General features: G+C 38.3%; 1 protein-coding gene across 1 annotated transcript in view; it reads right to left on the bottom strand.

Moving 5' to 3' along the window:
* The window catches only part of DCDC1 (doublecortin domain containing 1), a gene marked incomplete at its 3' end in the record, with an annotated part of 316122 nt that overhangs the window by 293033 nt on the left and 6934 nt on the right, over window positions 1-16155 (bottom strand). Inside the window, 1 exon segment of the mRNA XM_081100231.1 lies at window positions 1216-1385. Coding sequence (XP_080956357.1) covers window positions 1216-1385 — 170 coding nt within the window.

Raw genomic sequence — 16155 nt, 5'->3', positions numbered from 1 at the left:
TTAAAAAAAGATGAGGCAAGAAAAGTTTTGACCTCAATTAGGGGGAAAATGTCTTTACTCATAGAGAAAATTGCCTCTCTCATAATCGTATTAGTCCAAACAGATCTTCAATTACCATTAGCCTTTATGAACTTGATCCTTTTCAGGTTGAAATTCATTATTTTCTTTTTTATGAAAAAAGACCTCTGGGCATAGTCCTTGACTTTCCATTTGATTGCTGAGAAGAGAGTTATTTACTTCACTTTCTAGGTAACAGGCAATAGTGACAGAAAAGAAGTTTGGATTCAGACAAAGAAGTAGAAGCACTGTGTAAATTATCTCATATACTGCAAATATTCCTCACCGGTCAGAGAAATAAGGCAAAACAAAATTAGTTGAAAGTATAGATTTCATTTTCATCTAAACAGTGACAAAACACAAAAACAATCAAACCATTCTAAGATACATATATGATCTAGCATTTCTATAAGATTAACATAATCTTAATTTATGAACATTTTCTTTAATGCTCTTATAGCTCACGTTTTCCATTTAACATAAAGACTATTTCATCACAGTTAGCCAACCCATAGTTTATCAATACCTGACAGACACTTTTTTGCTCTTTAACTTTCTAATAGAGAAAAACAAAGGAAAAATACTTGTGTCTCCTCTGCTTTATATTTCCGGGAAGTGTGGTAGAATATATAGTAATAGTTAAGAGCTCTGGCTGTGGACTTAGATCGGTATGGATTCAAGTAGAGAAGGTACTTCTCTATTTACCAGCTGTGTAATCTTGGCTAAGTTAACTAACTTGTCTAGGTCTTCATTTCCTCACAGGTAAAATGGAGATGTTTAAAATATTATCTGTCTTACATTCCTCCCAGGGCTGTTTTGAAAACTAAACAGGTATAATTCAACTTAACTAGCACATAGTAAATCTTATCTTCTCTGCCATTATTGTTATTATCATTATGCTACCTGTCCTAGTCAGACTCCTATGATAATATGTGTTGTTAATTGCATCAACTATCTTTTTCTTCCCCAAAAACAGAAAAAACTTGAAGGACTTTAACCCAGGCAACAATCTTCATAGTCCATCACATCTCCAACTTATTACTGACATCATAATCTCCATAATCTTTGTAAATCTTGAGCATTTACAAAGACAATACTCTAGAAGTACTTTTTATCCCCTTCAGAATTCAGTATAAGCTGCTGAAATAATATTCTTACCTTGGTAAATAATTTGAACTATATTTGTCAATGGAGTGAAAGCTATCCCCATTGAAAGTGCCTTCAGAGTTGCTTTGCTGTGATTCCTTCATGGCTTTAGTCAAGGATGATGAAGAAGGCTGAGAAAGTGCTGTTCTGTGATCTTCTGTTTCTATTTTTGCCATTTTCAGCTAAGAATAAGGAAGAACGTTATTCAATTTAAATTGTAAAATCCTCCGGGGTTATAAATTGAGGCTGGGCATTAATCACAATTTACTTCTCATTATGTTCTAGACTATGCAACAGTTGCTAAATGTGAAATCTGGTTAGGAATGAACAGAGATGAGAACCCAAGAAAGACAAAATTATAGATCTAAGTCATTCGGTGTAATCCTACTTAAGGAAAAAATGATAATTGGTTGCAAAGTATTTTAATTTTTGTTTGTTAGAAAATCGCTTATTATACAAACAAACTTAACATGAGGAATATGTCACTGAAAAGTGCAGTACAACACATTTTTTTGTCTGTCTTCATCCTTTCCTCTTTGAAAGCTACCTTCCTCCTGATTCTCATGGAACTGTATATTATGTAGCTTTGCTTCCCAAGCAGAGGAGTGTGCCCAAGGCTGGCCAACGTGCCTTCTCCAGACACAGCGATTGCTACCTCAGAGTCTCAATGAAGAAAACAAAGTAGTGCTCTGTTCTCTTGGAATGCTAGCTTTAAGAACAATATATGAAGCCAAAGCAGATGAAAGCAAAAGTGAGAGCTGGAGAGAGAATAAGAAGTGAGAGAGATTCCTGATGGCATTTAAATCCCTAAAAACAACCACATCTCTTAAGTTTACTGTGTACATAAGCCAAAAAATTTTTTTCTTAAGCTAGAGATTGGAATTCTCTTATTTGCAACCTAGAAATCTTAAGTAACACACACCACAGACAACCTAAAATTTCTTAAGACCAAAACAATATGCCCATAAGAAATGATACCAAAGAAAGTTATAGGTTTCTTTTCAAGGTATAATCAGCCACTCACAATGCTGGTAAACATGGCTACAAAATCTCCTCTCTGGAGTCCCAAAGTTACATGACATACCAATACTAAGGGAAGGAAATAACTTGTAAAGTAGTAAAATATATACTTCTACCTTTTAACTGGCATTCTGAGATAAAAGCATCCATTCATCCACAGATCATTTATTGAGCACCTACAATGTCGTTGGCTTGTTCAGGCACTTAGAATTTTTTAGTGAACAAAGCAAAAAAAAAAAAAAAAGTCCCTTTTTGGAACTTACATTCTAGGGTAGGCAGATGGTAAGTAATAGATACAAGAAATAAGTAAGTTGTCAAGATATTAGGTGATAATGCTATGGAAAAAAATTGATCAAGGAAGGTAGACTGGGAGTATGGGGGTGGAGGGAATTGCAATTTTAAATAGGTTTGTCAGCATAGGCCCAATTGAGGCGGTAATATCTACACAAAGACATAAAAGAGGTAAGGAGGTAGCCTTACAATATCCAGGAGTGAGAAGGCTCTACGGTAAGTATATCCTGCAGGTGTGAGGAGTAGTGAGAATGGATGAATAAGAGAGAATGTAGTTGGGATGCGGGTAGAAAGGCCACGGAGAGGGCAGAGATAACATGAGTCCTTGCCAGACACTGTTAGAATTTTGAGTGAATTAGAGAGCCCATGGTGTGTTCGGAACAGGAGAGTAATATAAAATGTTTTTAAAAAGATAATTTTGGCTACTTTGTTAAGAACGCATCAAATATATCAAAATAACTGCATTTCAATGTCCTGATTTGTCCATAAATTAACATCTTCTAATATTTGTATAAATTCTTTGTGGTAGAGACTGCCAACTGGCTGCCAATATCCATTCCTTCCTTCTTCTATGATACTGGAATCCCTGATTTTTAACTGAGGCATATCTGGCTGCCCAAAATAAAGACTATTTTCTGGTCTTCCTTGCAGCCAAGTAGGGGCATATGAACAAGTCTGGCCAATGAAATATTAGTGGACATGATCCATGCAAAGAGTTTGCTTTTCTTTTCCCTCATTTCTGCTACCTAGAATGAAGATATGAAGGTGGGCACTAGATGGTCATCTTTAATTTTGATATGATGCTGGGAATGAAAGCCATGCCCCAAGGAGGACAGAAGGAGTCTGAATCTCTAACAACACAGAGCACTATATGAACCCTGGACTACCTGCCTTCAGACTTTTACATGAGAAAATCAACTTGTGATTTATTCAAAACAACGTTAACTTGGATCTTTGTTGTGTGCAGTAAAACCTAATCTGGAAACTCCTGATATCCCTTGAACTATGTTGCTTTCAAGAATCTAAAATATATGGTATTGGCTTGGAGCAAGGAAATTGGATGAACACTAGGATGCCTAGGAATTGAAATTTAATGAGAGTTCAGTAATTTGGGGCTTACCAATATTCCACAATCAAATGAGCTAATACTTTAAAGTAAATCAGTCTCTCTCTCTCTCTCTCTCTCTCTCTCTCTCTCTCTCTCTCTCTCTCATATTCCATTTCTGTGTAGAACCCTAATATTCCCCTTTCAAAGATCAAATGTAGGGGAGCTAAGAACTGGAGCCATAAAGACTTTCCTCAAGCACAGACCCGTAGAGCAAGTCAGATGATGAATGCAAAGGGATCATCAGTGATGATGTGGGTCAGCAAGAACCTATAGCAAGACTAACGACACCAGCAGCATCAACAGACACACCGACCACTGCCAGGGCTCTTACTCATTTGGAAGCAGGCATCTGGAGGATTTCCCTTTTGAACTGTGATTAACTCCTACAGTTCTTAGATAATTTACAAGACACTGGGAGCTCAAAAACTATGATCCTAGACTTGCTGCTAAGAACTATATTTATACTCACACGGATAATGGAGGCTTTCAGACCTACAGCATGTAAGAAGAAAATGTCTTTCTCTGCCACTTACTAGTTATTTAACCTTGGGTATTATAACCTTTCTGAGCTTCAGTTCTTTCATTTGTAAAACTGGGTTATCCTCATGGTTATGAGGATTAAATAAACTGGTGAACGTGAAAGCATTTGGTACAGTGTTTGGCACATGGTAGATATTGAAAAACTGCTAGATGAATCTGAATCTATATCAAAATAAGACAAGTTTCATAGATATGTTCTCTCTACATAGTTTAATAAGAGAAGTACTTTTCTCTACCCAGCACTGCTCTGGTATTTCAACTGTAGACCATAGGGCTGTTGGCCTTCACACTTTCTCTCCCTTTCAAGCTTCTCACAATAGGAGGTCTGAGGTTCTCTTCTCAGGCTTCCATAACAACCACTGCCTGTTCAATTCTTTCATAGGTCATGTCCTTCCTAATTGGGGAATGCTTATAAGTGAAAAATCTAGCTGTGTATAGCAAGGCAAAATTATATGATTAGAGAGTAAATCACCTTAAAGAGCGAAATCCCTTGAATGTCCTGGTGTGTTTATTATAGAATCCAATTATTTAAAATCCAAAAATAAAATTTTCTCAGAACTATTCAAAGATATCTCTTGATATAGAGCAATATTTTTAATTTTTACTTATGCATGACAACAACCCTAATCGTCACTAAAGGAGGTAATCATTTTAGTGATGGGTATAGTTTTTTTGGTTTTTGTTTTCTTTTTTCATGTAAAACGGTTTTAGGATGCATTTAGGTGGAACAATCTACATAAGTGTGAAATCATTACCATAATTAATGCAGTATTTCTTCTATAATATTACCATAAAAACATTGTCATCTTCACTAAAAGTAGAACATGTTAACAGGTTAAGCAGAATATGCAGAATACAATAGGTTTCCAGATAATATTCCTGCACATTACTAATTAAATGAGAACTACTGTTAAATAGAAATTAAAGAAATAAAAAGTGTTAATTTTAACTTGACTGACACTAAATACTATGATACTCTAGCAGAGTACAGAAAAAGGCAGTGCCTGGTGCTTTATTAACTCATGCATAGTCTATTCACTACCACAGTGGAAAAACACTGTTTTTCTTTACTTCCCTTCTCTTAATAATTTACATGAAGATAAGCTCTCCTCTCATGGCCATGGCTAGATCTGCTCTTTCACCATTTTTTTAAAAAGGCATTCAAGTACACAGTGGTTAGGAGCCTGGACTCTGGAACCACCATGTTCCTGTCCACTTACTAGCTGTGACACTTGGACAAGTCACATAGTCTCTTTGTGCATTAGTTTCTTCATCTGTATAAAGAGGTTAACAAGAATAGCTCCTTCATACAGTTGATGTGCTAAGCACACAGTGGGTACCAGGTGTCAGCTATTAAAGAAGAGAGGCTTGATAGACTTCAAGTTGGGGCGCTAAGTACCAATAACAACCAGAACCTGGAGACTTTCCAAGGGGCATGCACATATGGACAGTTTAACGCAAGTCAAATTCCAGATCCTTGTATATATATATATATATATATATATATATATATATATATATATATAATCTGTTCCTAAAATGCATCTGTCCAAGAAGCTGCCTGTACCGACTAGAGTTTGCCCTTGTAAAGTATCTATTTTGTCAGTTTATAACAGAGAGAAAATTTTAAGTGCCCCCTTCAAGCTATACCATTAATATATACATTTACAATAAAATTTACTTGGTACTTGGTAACTGGTTAATGAATATCAAAAAATGATAATATATTCATGCTGCTTTGAATAACTGTGTACTAAAACAATTATAATAAAAATTCAATCCTGAGGAAATTTTTCAATACTTACAATCTTATGGTCACAGGGCATTTAAAAATGTATAGTTACTGTATGATAGAATGGCCTATATAAGACTTTTGAGCATAAAATATACAATTCAATGGAAGAAATGTAAAAATATAAGTTTAAAAATAAAAGAATGTAAAATTTCCAACTATTGAAGAACTTGTTAATGTTTTATTTTTCCTATTAAAATTTCAATGATAAAGATTTTTGCAAAACATATACCTGAGAAAGGAAGATGGTGGCATAGATAAATGCTGCCACAACCACATCAAAATTACAACTAAAATACAGAACAACCATCATCGAGAACCACTGGAAAGCTGGCTGAATGGAAGTCCTACAACTAGAGAAGAAGAAAGCACACTGAGACTGGTAGGAGGTATGGAGGTGCGGAACGGGCTGGTCCGGCACCCACATGGGCTGCTTTTTTAATCAGGAGGGGATCATCTCTGTGAAGGCTGCCAAAGGAGGAGCAAGGGGTTCTAGCCCCACACCAGACCCCCAGCCCAGGGTCCCAGAGCTTAGGAAAGAAGTCCCTGTAGGCACTAAGAACTAAAGGCTGTAAAAACCAGTGCAGATTGGGGCTCAGTGACACAGAAGCTCTGGAGACGCAGCTGTTCCTTTTAAAAGGCTGGCACCATGAACTGAACTTACAAGGTCCCGCTTCCTCTGAGCTCCAACACCAGGGCAAGGCTCTGGGGAACATAGACACATATGGGGAGGAACTGGATTGTCTGGCATCAGGGCAGGAACTTGGGGGCAGCTTTCTCCCAGATGGAGGTGCTCGCAGGGAATCATTATTCCTATGCTGAGACCTCCTCAGTCTCAGGGCTGACTGGCAGCTATTTCTGTTTGCTCTGGCCTGTGATTCCCTAAGACCGTGGTTGGCAAACTGCGGCTCGGAAGCCACATGAGGCTCTTTGGCCCCTTAAGTGTGGCTCTTCCTAAGCCTTCAGAGTACCCTAATTAAGTAATAACAATGTACCTACCTATATAGTTTAAGTTTAAAAAATTTGGCTCTCAAAAGAAATTTCAATCATTGTACTGTTGATATTTGGCTCTGTTGACTAATGAGTTTGCTGACCACTACCCTAAGATCCTGCCTCATCCAATTTACAACTTCACTCAAGCTGTGTGCTGCAGCTTTTGTATATGAATGGCTTGTCCTTGCTCAGGCTAAAATCTCTCAAACAAGCTGCAGCTAGGTCAGGGAGCTCCAAACCTATCAATAAAAGGCCCAAGACCCAGCACCAGGACCAGCCTGCTTTGCTTCACAGCTAGGCCTCATCTGGGCACTTTCAAACCTGATACAAAGAGGAGGAATCTGCAGATCTCTCTGAAGCTCCTGCTGGGTGGCCAAAGGCAGTGGCTGACTTTGCACCTCCTGTGGGCACAGGGGAGCATGTCTCCTGCCATCAACCCAAGAATCTAGTGCTCCATGGACAGAATGAGAGAAAGAGAGTGACAGAGAGAGAGAGAGAAAGAGAGGAAGCACATGCTTTTTAATTTAGGGGTAGATAATGCCTTGCTAGCCCCTGATTGGTCCTTTCAAAAAATTCTGCCATAATAACATTCTTGGGATTAATTATATGCCTTACTGTCTTGTAATTGCTTATCTGCAAGCTGCCTGTCTTAGCAACATTCATACATTTTAAAGCCCATGTCTTTCCCACACCCTTCCTTCCTTGCCCAGTTGGGTTGCCTTAGTAACTCTGACTAGCTGGTTTCCAGGTTCTACTTCCTCCCTGCTTTTATGGTTCCAATTCCTGACTACCTATCTTCCTTCTGTCTCTTCACTATCATCTACCTAATAATCAAATATTTATTTACAATTATTTCCAGACTTTAAAAAAGACAATGTTGTTTGGATTCAAATGTTGAACAAGACAATATGGTTCCTCCGCTAGCTGAATTTTCAATATAATCAATGTAAAAACAAGTTTAATTAGTCTTATTAAAACCAATTTGAATGATAATAACGAATGGTTATGGAAATGCCCATAGTAAGATTAGAAAAAAACAAACAAGCATAAAAAATCCTTATAATCTCCTATCCTTGGAGTTAGCCACTATTATAATTTGTGAATGTGTGTTTCAGACTTTCACCTATGATTTTATAGAGATAGAGTCTTTTCTTTAAATGAAAGTGTGACCATATTAAGTATATAGCTTATAGTATACAGCTGTGTTCACTTAATGATAATATCCTCATGTTATTAAATATTTTTTGAGAACTTATTTTTTATTACTTGTTTTTACCATCCTAGCTAATTGTTCCAAATGTTTCTAAATGTGATTAAAGCTGGGGTACTGTTGGGGTAGGCAGCTAGGAGTTAACAAAAGAAAAAGTAGCTAGACTGGAAGAGCCTGATTGAGTCTGTAAGTTATGGCTTCAGACACCCTAAAGGAAAGCCACATCCTCTGCCATAGGGGATTTAATCTCCACTCCCCAGATGATCAACTTTCCAACAGAGGTTGGGGGTGGGGGGGCATAACTAGCCTTTAGGAGGGATAAGGAAAATTCCATGACTAGGCACTTGAGCAGTAGGAGCCAAGATGGGGACCATAAGGTGAGAATTCTAGACTGGGGAAAGGATCGGCTTGGATAGGGGAGAGCCCAGCACAAGCCCACCATGAGCCAGGAAAGAGACTGGTTAGTTTGAAAGAAAGCTTACCTCTTCCCTAGCGCAAGGTAATGAAACCCTAACAAAGCACTTGTGTTTCGTGTTCTCTCTCCATAGCAGCCCTGTGGGTCCAAGTGCCACTCTACAGGCCACTCCACAGGCCTGGGTGGAGCAGTGCAGCTCCAGCCGAAGCACAGCTGAGAGCAGAGACTATGCTGGACTATCAGAGCTCTTAAGTTTTGGATCTTGACCCTCCTGATGGGCACTCAGGCTTACCAGGCCCAGGACTTCTTCTATGGCAGATGGAGCTAAGCGACTGAGACACCAGGAACCTAGGCATAGTCCTTTGTATTTTGCTCCAGCTCCATTAAATCTTAACAAGGCACCTAATCCTCCTCGGTGTGGGTCCCCAAGGTGCTATTTTGGCAGCTCCACGAAAGAGCTGTGTTTCCACACTGGCAGCAGTTCTTGTACACACCTTTGACAAACAATTGAATAGTTCAATTCCCAGATCAAAATGTATGAACACTTTTATTTTAAGGCTGATGATGTATTTCAAAATTGAATAGATTTTAAGAATTGTACTAAGTCCTAAAACTACCAGGAATAGTATATGAAATCTCATCTAACAGCACCCATCACTAAAATAAAATATTATTCTTAACCTTACTGATTTTTAGAATGATTCTCTGATAGTAAAATTTTAATTTTTCAAAAAAATTGTTTAAGTTTTTAATCATATCAATATTCAGGGAGGAATATTAAGGGATAATCAGTGAGATTTTATGGACTATAAATTATTTAATATTACTTATAAAATCATTTAATTAAAAAAAGAAATTCCTGTAATATAGAATATATATGTTGAAATTCTAAATATTTTAAACATAACCAAGTTCAAAATACCTAATTAGCCCAATGCTACCTTTCCCACATACTTATGAGAAGATATCCAATTATCTTGAAAAAGGCAATTAAAGTTACTATTAATAATCTTAATACGAGGACATGTTATAATTTATTTGATAATTACATTTCCCACAATGATACTGTCAACATAAACTGTGAAACTGTAGCTCCATCTTGTTTACAAGTATCAGAGACAATATGCTCACTATTCTGTTGTACTTAAATGTTGCATTGCAGTTTTTCTTAACAGGTAATACGTGACACGAAACATGTCTGATTGTATGCTTCATGATTTCCATTCTAATGTTTAACATTAAGAAATTATATTTATGTATTAAAGATGTCAGAAAACAATTTTAAAAAATTAAGCTAAGAAAAATAATAGCACCATATCTTTCATTTTAAATACAAAATCTAAATCTTTTGTTCATATATGGTTAAAGAGATATCTGTAAACAGAAATGAAAACTATTTACATTTTCTGATTTATGTAGCTAGCATTAAGTATTTTGCCTGTGTTTGTTTTATATTTTCTGAAATTTATTATGAATCAAAATATTGTCATTAAAATCAGAAAAATCAAGAGATACCTTTCAAGATTGACTCATGAGTTTTAAAAATTCATTATTTCTATTCTTTATTCTGATTTGTATAACAAGGAAAAGTAAAATGTAATTATTTTTATTTTAAAAACATACTACAGAAAAAGATACCTTCTAAGCCAAGCTGAAGTTTACATTATTTATTGCTATTTTTATTCAAAACTATGCATTAGAATAAATATGTTTCTAAACACCAAGTTGAAAAGATGCTCTGAATCTTAGACAACATAAATACTAGGCAGTAGGTGGTTGCCATAGTAGCAAGTAAATAGGAGCATTAAAATACATGCAATTTTTCAATTGCATATACTTTTTTCATAAATATGCATATTTTATAGGTAAAGGATTACTCAACTCCTGCTTTAGTTCCCCTTTTAGAGAAAGAAAAACACCCAACTCTTTAGAAATAAAATATCAGCGCCCTGGCCGGTGTGACTCAGTTGGCTAGAGTGTTCTCCCATGCACCGAAAGGTTCAGGGTTCGATTCCCAGTTAGGGCACATACCCAGGTTGCAGGTTGGATACCTGGTCTGCATGTTGGGATGCAACTAATTGATATTTCTTTCTCTATCCCTCCCCTTCGTCTCTCTCTCTCTAAAGTCAATAAAAATATATCCTTGGGTAGGATTAAAAAAAAGAAGATTATCATAGAAATGGAAAGGCTCAAAAAAGTTTTAAATACTCAATAAAAGATCTTAAGGTTTTCATGACAATTTTCCAAAATGAAGACAATAAAAAAAAGAAAACTTTCATTCTATATTACTTTAATGGTAAGTTCTTTAGTAAGGGTAAAAACGAATAAACAACGCCCACCCCCAGCATTAAATTCCCTTTTATTTTGCAAAGTTTATTATCCACATGGATTGAATGTAGCACTTGACCATGGAAAGCTGAAAGCCCTCTTAATCACAAAGAAGCCCAATAAATTTAATGCTAACCACGAGCTACAATTTGAATAAATGATCTGAAAAATTATTGTACCAGTTTGCTAAATGTGGAATTCAAAGAGTACTTTCTCCCCTCCCTTTATTAAAATACAATCTTCTTATTTACAGGTATCCTAGAAGCCAAAGGTACATATTGATCAAGTAATCTGAATTTTATACATACAACTTAAGAGGGCTTAACACAGGGGTGGGCAAACTTTTTGACTCGAGGGTCACAATGGGTTCTTCAACTGGACCGGAGGGCCGGAACAAAAGCATGGATGGAGTGTTTGTGTGAACTAATATAAATTCAAAGTAAACATCATTACATAAAAGGGTACGGTCTTTTTTTTTTTTTTTTTTTTTTAATTAAATCTTTATTGTTCAGATTATTACATTTGTTCCTCTTTTTTCCCCCCATAACTCCCCTCCTCCCAGTTCCCGCCCCACCATCCGCAATCACTCCCCACCCACTGTCCTCATCCATAGGTGCACGATTTTTGTCCAGTCTCTTCCCGCATCTCCGACACCCCTTTCCCCCCCAAGAATAGTCAGTCCATTCCCTTTCTATGTCCCTCATTCTATTATAATCACCAGTTCATTCTGTTCATCGGATTACTTATTCACTTGATTCTTAGATTCACTTGTTGATAGATGCATATTTGTTGTTCATAATTTGTATCTTTACCTTTTTCTTCCTCTTCCTCTTCTTAAAGGATACCTTTCAGCATTTCATATAATCCTGATTTGGTGGTGATGAACTCCTTTAGCTTTTCCTTATCTGTGAAGCTCTTTATCTGACCTTCAATTCTGAATGATAGCTTTGCTGGATAAAGTAATCTTGGTTGTAGGTTCTTGGTATTCATCACTTTGAATATTTCTTGCCACTCCCTTCTGGCCTGCAAAGTTTCTGTTGAGAAATCAGCTGACAGTCGTATGGGTATTCCCTTGTAGGTAACTGAGTTTCTTTCTCTTGCTGTTTTTAAGATTCTCTCTTTATCTTTTGCTCTTGGCATTTTAATTATGATGTGTCTTGGTGTGGTCCTCTTTGGATTCCTTTTGTTTGGGGTTCTCCGCGCTTCTTGGACCTGTAAGTCCATTTCTTTCACCAGGTGAGGGAAGTTTTCTGTCATTATTTCTTCAAATAGGTTTTTAATATCTTGCTCTCTCTCATCTTCTGGCACCCCTATAATTCTGATGTTGGTACGCCTGAAGCTGTCCCAGAGGCTCCTTACACTATCCTCGCATTTTTGGATTCTTTTTTCATTTTGCTTTTCCGGTTGGGTGTTTTTTGCTTCCTCGCATTTCAAATCATTGACTTGATTCTTGCGCTCCTCTGTTCTGCTGTCGGGAGTCTGTATAATATTCTTTATTTCAGTCAGTGTATGCTTAATTTCTAGTTGATTCCCCAATATAACATCGAGGGTCTCATTAGTTTTTTTGTAGATCTCATTAAGTTTATCGGCGGCTTCTAAACAGTTCTTGAGAGACCTTAAAAGTGTGGTTCTGAACTCTAGATCTTCCATTGACAATTTTGTCCTGTTTCTTTGTCTCCGCATTTTTTTATGTTTCCTTGGTGCACCCCCTAGTGGTCTTTGTGCGCAGTCTTATAGTTAAATCTTGTAGCTAATTCCAGGGAGGGTTTGACCTCCAGGCCAAGTGGCTATGAGAATCAGCTGTGTCAGCAGTGAGAGAACTTCTGTCCTCTAGGGAGGTGCTAATCTGGCGTTTGCCTGAGGCTATCCGGCAAATGCCTCTGTGCAGGGCTTGGGCGGGGCGGGTCGCACAGGATCAATAGGGTGGGCCGGAGAGAGCAGTGATGGCGGCTCTCAGTCCTGTCCCCAGGGGCTCTGCCTCTCTGAGTCCCAGCACCCGCTGCAAAGCTCGGAGAGAAAGCTGCACTCGCTCTGACCGAAGCCAGGCAGTCCCGCTTCTCCCGTTTGAGTCTGGGTCCCTAAAGACTCGCCCGGATCTGGAGCTCAGAGTCTGCGACTCCCTCCCGATTGAAAACGCCAACCGCGCCCTCCGCCGCCGCCAGCCCGCTCCGCGCACTCCGCACCTCAGAATTTGACTTCAGCACTGCGCCTCCTCTGAGTGTCCGTATGCGTTTCTCTTTCCTCCTAGTTGTAGGACTTCCATTCAGCCAGCGTTCCAGTGGTTTTGGGTGATGTCCGTTCTGTCTTTTAGTTTCACTTTTGAAGTAGTTGTTCAAAGCAGCAAACTCCGGCGTTAACCTATGCCGCCATCTTGGTTCTCTTTTTTTTTTTTTTTTTTTAGTTTTATTCATTTCAAACAGGCCGGATCCGGCCCGCGGGCCGTAGTTTGCCCACGGCTGGCTTAACATCTATACTAATTAAAGGGTAATATGCTAATTAGACCAGATAGACCAGACGTCTTCTGGATGTCCTTCTGGACAACGCCACAGTGGCAGGGGCCAAGGCAGAGGTGGTTAGGGGCAATCAGGCCGGCAGAGGATCAATTAGGGGCACCAGGCAGGCAGGCAGAAGTAGTTAGGGATGATCAGGCAGGCACGCAGAGGCGGTTAGGGGCAATCAGGCAGGCAGGCAGAGGTGGTTAGGGGCAATCAGGCAGGCAGGCAGTGGGGTTAGGGGCAATCAGGCAGGCAGGTGAGCGGTTAGGAGCCAGCGGTCCCGGATTGCGAGAGGGATGACTGACTGCTGGCAGTTGGTCATCCCCTGAAGGGTCCTGGATTGGAGAGGGTGCAGGCCGAGCTGAGGGACACCCCCCACCTCCCGCCATGCACAAATTTCGTGCACCAGGTCTCTAGTATATTTTATAAGGCTGGAGAGAGAAGCAGTTCTATAAGCCATGACATGAAGTTTGAAATCTATTAAACGGTACAGGTAAGTCAACCTAAACAGAAGAAGAAAGTTGCTCAACTATTATTGGGAAACAAATCCTTCAAATCTGATTATATAAATTTGGACTTCCAGTTTGTAACAATAACAAGAATTAGGTGGAATGAGAATTTAAAACCTTTAAAAGATCACCATCTAGCTCTAGCCAGTAGCTCATTTGATTGGAGCATCATCCCAATACACTAGGTTGTGGGTTCTATCTCTGGTCAGGGCACTTACAAGAATCAACCAATGATTGCATGGATAAGTGGAACAACAAATTCATCTCTCTCTCTCTCTCTCTCTCTCTCTCTCTCTCTCTCTCTCTCTCTCTTCTCTCAAATTGATTTAAAATTTTAAAATAAAAAAATCACCATCTAGGCATGGTGCCAAATATGAGGTGACAAAACAGTGAGTGTTCTAGGGCTCACTTCGTGTTCACACCTAGATGAAGTAGCCATGCACTGACTGAACTAGCCTGCAATAGGAACATCCTCATCAAATATTTGCATGATCCTACACTTTCATTGAAGAGAAATAAGGTTGGTTCCTCACTCCACTGAAGAAGACAGTAAATTTAAATTATAAGAACTCCAAAGAATGACCTAAAGTGGTAGTCAAATATTTATGACTAACAAAATAGAATGGAATAGGTCACATGAATGATGTAACTACTGCAAAAGGAAAAAAGAATATCTTTTTTATTCCTGGTCCCTTCCAAACCCTGGAACTATTTCCTTCCACTTTCATCATTTTAAAGTAATAGGAAAATGTCCCTGGAGGCTACAAAAGGGAAAAAAAATACTCATCTTTAAAACAAGGGGGAAATGAGTTGGGTAATTAGACAGCTTAGTTTAACCTGGAAACATGCACTAACAAATTAAAAAATCAATTAGTAACAACTAGAAGCTCATAAAATACTGGAAAAGAACCAACATAGTATTTGAAAAGCCAAATATGACAGATGAACGTAGTATCTTTTCTGATAGAATGATAGGTCATATTATCAAGTACAAAGTGAACAGTATAATCTATTTCAGTGTTGTAAGCCTTTTTATTCTATATCCCAATCCAGGATAGAAAAAAATGGTTTGGGAAGAAAAGCATTTAAAAATTGGCTTCAATGCTAAACCAATGGCTGTTGACACATCTCTCTCTTGAGGTCCTGTTTCAGAACTGAGTCAATATCCTTATTGATGGCTAGTCAGGAATCTTGGCCTCCTTTATGTTTTTGCTCCATTGCATCATATCCCTGAGATCTCTGAAATTAAAAACATTTGTTTCCTTAGTTTTCTGTCCAATTTGTTGACCTTTCTTTTCCCTAGTGATCTTAAATTACTTGTTGCTTCAACTAAGTGGTGCTCTGTTTGACAAGATGTAAACCCATTTTAGAAATTTGAGAGAGAAAGGGGGACTACTTCAACAGTGCCATGGTCGGACAGCCCAGGTTCCTATGAATTCAGGTATGGGTAGCAGTTCTCTGTCACAGGAAAAATATGTAAGATTTCTAAACCAATCTCACTCAAGGAAAAAGTGGGGACTTTTTCCAAAAGTCTAGTAGCTATGTTGGTTGGTGGTATGTTAAAACTGGGAAGAGAAGAGGAGGAGAGAGAAAAGAAAAGGAATTGAGAGCATGGAAACTCACAGTTCTGATTCTGTAAAGGCTGCTAGTTGAAACTGCTCTACAGATGAAACAGCGTCTTAGTTGGTCATGAGACATAAAGACATATTTTTATAGTAATAACAATATTATTAAACTGGATTAATAATTGCTAGGGTCTTGACCCTTTTTACTGATAATTTGCTTTTACCATTATAATATCTGAATTTTCCCTGAGGAAGTATGTAAAGAATTTTAGATGGCTCTCCACAACTTTCCAGACACAATCCATTTTTATTGATTTACTAGAGGCCCAGTACATGAAATCTGTGCACTGGTAGGGTCCCTAGCGGCTGCTGACTGCTGGTCGGGTACTCCCTCCCTTCCACTGGCCAGCCCGGCCCCATGGTGGAACTCCCAGACGAACTCCTGGTCAAGTGTACAATTTGCATACTATGCTTTTATTATATAGGACAATTATACTAGCATATAGATTATGCCTTCAAAAACTCAGATGGATCTAGGATGGAATACCTCTGTAAGAGATGGTATAACACAGAGCAAACTGTAGCAAAAAGGTCCAATAGCAGGACTGAAGCAAGACATAATCTCATTAGTGCAATGAAATTCAACTCAGTTCATTAAGTATGTATTGATTCCTATCTAATACCTG

This window comes from Myotis nattereri (assembly GCF_964212035.1).
Source record: "Myotis nattereri genome assembly, chromosome: 9".
Lineage (NCBI taxonomy): Eukaryota > Metazoa > Chordata > Mammalia > Chiroptera > Vespertilionidae > Myotis > Myotis nattereri.
This window is presented reverse-complemented; position numbering and strand designations above follow the sequence as displayed.